At 40.0% G+C, this 5,188-nt stretch overlaps 1 protein-coding gene across 3 annotated transcripts in view; it reads right to left on the bottom strand.

Moving 5' to 3' along the window:
- The window catches only part of GALNT13 (polypeptide N-acetylgalactosaminyltransferase 13), a 422,841-nt gene that overhangs the window by 141,931 nt on the left and 275,722 nt on the right, over positions 1-5,188 (bottom strand). For all 3 annotated transcript variants that reach the window (XM_006025323.2, XM_025206100.1, XM_025206101.1), the window contains one exon: positions 424-604. In XM_006025323.2, the coding sequence (XP_006025385.1) occupies positions 424-604 (181 nt within the window). The remainder of the gene's footprint in view (positions 1-423; positions 605-5,188) is intronic.

Raw genomic sequence — 5,188 nt, 5'->3', positions numbered from 1 at the left:
TCCCCACCTCAAGGGTCTAGCTATGTGTTCAAATTAAAGCTGGATAGAAACCAGCTATAGAGATGTTACACATTTTAAGAGCACTAACAGTATAGGTGGGTGGCTCTTTTTATAGCTAGATAGTCATTTTATTGTGTGATAATTACTTTGCACATTTGGCTGATTTTAATTTATTAAGTGATTAACCAGCTAATTGTCTGATCAGTACTTTGCACTTATGGCTGATCTTACTTTGCACATGTGGCTGGTCTACATTTATTGCACAATTAACCAGTTAATTGCATAAAGTATGTAGTGTGTAGCAGGGGCGCATGTGTATGTACACACACATACACGCACGCATGCACTCAGGCACAATATATTTCTTTAGTTTTTTTAAATAATTCAGCATATCCAAAATTAATCATAAAAATGATTCCTTACCTGGGGATATTATATAGAAGAAGTCTTTAAACTCATCCATCCAGACCTCTGCTAATCTTCTATTGTTTTTGTTGATCACATGACCCGTACCACCAGGAAAAGTATATGGGGTTGCCTTTCGGAATACATGTCCAACATGAGAACACGTTACAATCTCCAGGGAGCCTCCACACTGCCAAATCTGAAATCAAAGGATTTAAAATTATAAGCAAAACCAAAACAAACAAAAAATAAGAGAAAGAAATATTGCATCTTCTTTTAAAAGCAGATGCCAGTCCTGTGAAAATGATGAACGTATGACTCCAATGATCAGTAGATATCCAAATGATGCAAAAGAAGGTGGTTTGAGCCCAGAGAGGGAGGTTTGTTCTGATGTTCAGTTTATGGGTAAAATTGAGATTTTTTTGGTGAAATTAGAGCACAAATGGCTCAAACAGGGAGGAGTCATCAAATGAGATTTTGCATGAATCTGTCCTGGATCTAATACTATTCAAAATCCTTACTAATGACTTGGTAGATGGAAATGAACATATATACTCCATTTTATTATTAAGCTAGGTGGGTCAGCAGACATGACAGAAGTAAGATTAAAAAAACTTTGATAAATCGGAAAATTGCGTAAAGATTAACTGGATGACATTCAGCAAGGACAAATACAAGACATTATACATAGGAAGAAACAATCAAATATACAGGACCATAATTCAACAGTACAATATTGTCACAAAAACTAAAAACATATGTATTAAAGGAGTGTCATATGTCACCAAAATTGATTCTTTCACTCTGTTCATCAATGGTAAATCATCATATGGAGTATCGTGTTCAGTTCTAAACACCAAACTTCAAGGATGATATGAACAATTTAGAAAGAGTTCAGCGGAGGAATAAAAATCATCTGAACTGTAGAAAACATGACACAGAAGGGAAGGTTTGAGGAACTGGAATTATTTCGTCTGTAGAAGGGAAGACTGAGAGCAGACTTGATAACTATCTTCAAAACAAACAGGGTTGCTACAAAAAAAGATGGTGAAGAGTTTGAGTGCAGGTTAGATAAACATTTTGCTGGGATTGTTTGAACAGGAATGACCCTGCTATGAAGAGGAAGCTGAAGTAGAAGACCCCCTGATTTGCCTTCCAGCCCTATTTTTCTATGATTCTTTTAATCTCAGAAGTGAATAATTTAAAGTCAATTTTAAGGCAATTATATAGCATGAACCAAAGTCACTCAGTGTAAAGAAGGGGCAACACCATTGCATTGGAAGAATTTCTGAATTCTATTAAACTCCTCTTTTTCTCTGCTGAAAATTCATGAATCTTTCCTTTCCCTCACCATTCAGCTGATTTTGGTAGAAAAAATTACTTTAGCTCTTGACCTCACTTGCCAGTTTTGAACCTGTTATACACCTTGGTAGATCTCTGAGATGCAGGGAGGAATTGAAAGGAATTGTACCTCTCTGAACAAGTTAGTCTCTAAGGCACCATCCTGCCCTACCCTCTGCCTAAACTTACAACAGAAACTCATTTGCAACTTTTACAGACACTGCATAATTAAGTTACCTAATTTCAGAAATTAAGGCATTTAGTAGTGCCACACTTCCAATACAAAATTCCGAAATTTTCTTTTACCTGTCAGTTACCAGAGCCTAAGGCTTTAGTGTGGTTACTACAATCACATATTTCACATTTTTCCATGCGTTTTATATTGCCTTTATGTACACCCCTCAGAACTCCCTTTTCCACATTACCATATTATATATGTACCTGTTTCTCTGTTGACCCTTATCTCCTTTTTTATTGTAGTAGTAGCACTCCATTTCCTTCCCTGCAATGACCATCTGTGTTTTCATCCTTTTTGTGCCCCCCTCCACCCCCCCCACCATCAGAGCTTCAAGTTTCCTTCTGGCTAGACAACACAGATGAAAGAGAAAATTTATAGTACCTTGCACTAATAAAATAAATAAATAAAACACCTTGGTATGTAAAACATGAATGTTGTTACAGTTTTCAAACTACGACTCCTTGAACAGACATATTTAAGTATAAACTGTATGAACAGGAATGTTGTTGCCATAGTAACTTGATGCAGAGTTTGTTTAATTAAGGCTAAGCCCTTTTGTATAATTTCATTATTATGCTAAGTAATGTATTCTGCTGGGATCAGCAATGACGACAACAAAAAGTCTTGTATTTAACATCTTGCGTTTCATAATTTAACAGCAACTAACCACTTCACGTGGAACTTCAAGTGAACGTGTACCAAACAATGTGTGGTGATACAAAAAATTGAATGCTTGTGAAAACTGAAATAACCCAACCAGATAAGACCTCTTGAAAGAGCACAATAACAATGCATGATGTATTTCCACGCTGTGCCTGCATTAGGCATCAACACAGTTGATAGACCATATTTTCAAGCATATCGCACACCTCAGAATATAAACATACACTGTGGTTTTGGCAGGCCCAAAAAAGGAAGAAAAATATTACCTTAGCGTTCTGGAGAACCTGAGGGCCATGTGCCAGGTCCACCTGCAGCCTGGCCCTGGCTGCCAGACAGATGCAATACACTAGGGATAGGTCTGCATATAGGATCAGATTAGGCATGCTAGCCCACACCAGCATTCCAGATGTGGGGATGCTCTGGGAGCTACAGCAATTAGTGCTGCCACCGATCCCCACTGCCAAACCTCTGGACCCCTTAGGATCTGTATTTCTTGTATATAATGTACACCTAAGTTTCCCCCAGCTGGTTTCAGGATAAAACATGCATGTTTTATGTGAGAAAATATGGTATGTCATGGCTGTGTTATCAGTTCAATATGTCTGTATTTCCCTTTTAGGATAACATCCTTCAACACAACATATTTCTGAAAACCTGTTCTTAATTTCACAAGTCCTTCAATAGGCCAAAATAAAAAATGTATATTTTCTTGTGAAGAATAGTATTTTGTGCCTTTGCGAATAGGACCCCAATATTCTAGAATATATTTTTGAGTTTCCTATTGTTACCTGCCAAGTAGCAGTTTTGCAGAGCTGGTCCGGGGATTGCACAAGAATAAGTCTAACATTGCTACCAACTATATACCATAACTGAACCAATTTAAGATCCTATATAATTGCATGTGGAGACTAAGGTGACTAATTCACAACACCCAGAACACTAAGTGGGGGTGATACCTAAACCAACTAATAAATACCAAGAAGAAGGGTCTGTCTAAAATCAGTCTGTCTCCTGAACTGAGGTGCCTACCTACAATCCTGAGTTAGACACCTATGAAAGACTGACACTCAGAGTCTGAAACACCTTTCCTGCATGTTGGTGCCTAAATTGTTCCTTTAGGTATAGGTAACTGGATCGTTCCTTTTTTACTACCTGACCAAGAAGGGTGTAGTTCCCTTCCACTATGCATTGTTTCTGTCTTTTCAAGACTAAGTAAATCCAGTGGCGTACAGCGGGTCTCCGGCGCCTGGGGACCAATCTGCACCTCCCTGTCCGTGGCCGATCGGCAAGCAGGGAGGGGGCATGGGGGCCTCCCCCCAGTAGCCGATTGGTGATCCCAGAAACGCCGGCAGTGAAACCAGAAGTGCCACCAGGGGATGAAGTACCCCTGGAGGGCCCGGCCGGCACCCGGGGACATGCCTCTTCCTCCCCCTAACTGGTACCACACTGAATAAATCTAAGCTCCCTTTTGATCTCTGGCTTAGCTCTTCAGTCAGTCAGGCATAAAAGAGTAGTAGAGAAATCCTGTGTCTGAATATATTAAAAAAAAAAAAAATCAACCAATCAATGAACCAATCATTTCACCTCTCCCCTCCCCTTGTCCCCAACCTCGCTGATACTTTTTAAAAGCATTTTTCCCCTGGTGGTTGGCTTATTTATTGCTAACTATTAATACCATGAAGTGTAACATACACCAACTTTTACTCTAACCTATTTAAAGCATATTGCATAACTTGATTCCTTTTTTAGCTGTTATTTTGGCTGCTTAAAACAATGGTACTGCTATTAGCCTCTGTGTTCACTAGTATGCTGAAGACAGAACCACTGGGTATGGAAGTATAATCATAATGTAGACTGCTATAGAAATCTCCAGCAGTTACCATGGATACTTAAACTTGGCTGTTTAATAAAAATGCAGTGCATATTTGATGCCTGATAGATCACACCAGGGTAAGGTAGGAACCTTCAGCTCCCTTTTGCCAAATACCCATCTGTTGATATGTCTCTTTTAAGAATTAACCCTTTTAATTTCCAACATTTTAGAATGCAAAAATGTAACAGGGCACAGAGATTATTAGAAAAATGTATTTCTGGTTTGTTGGTAAGAATCTCATTTTGAAGTCACAACTTCAGTATGTGCGGGCCAGGAGCGGTCCGAGGCCCTTGGGGGTTTTTTTTCGCGTGGCGGGCTGTGGCCAGCAGCCTGGACACGCCGGGTCGGGGAAGGCAGGCGGCACGCTAGAATTAGGCACGGACGCTTAGTGGTTGCTTAAAGATTATTTTACTTACACCGAAGATGGTTGCGGTGCAGGCAGGAAAACTTGCTTGAGTTGCAGTTACAGACAGAAAAGAAGAGAGGCGGACTAGAGTTCCTTCCTGTGAACATTCTAGCCCAATCCGGTTGAAAGCTCTAAACCGCGAGCCCATCGTGTCAACCGAAGAAAGTAACTCGAAGCAAAGAGCTCTGAATACACTCACACGAAGTTTGCTAGGCTCCGTGGAACTTGCGCGCAGGGAAGGGTACGTCGAGGGATCAGGCGG

The sequence above is a fragment of the Alligator sinensis genome, unplaced genomic scaffold, assembly GCF_000455745.1.
Source record: "Alligator sinensis unplaced genomic scaffold, ASM45574v1 scaffold788_1, whole genome shotgun sequence".
Lineage (NCBI taxonomy): Eukaryota > Metazoa > Chordata > Crocodylia > Alligatoridae > Alligator > Alligator sinensis.
Note: the sequence above shows the minus strand (reverse complement) of the source record. Positions and strands in the feature narration are given on the sequence as shown.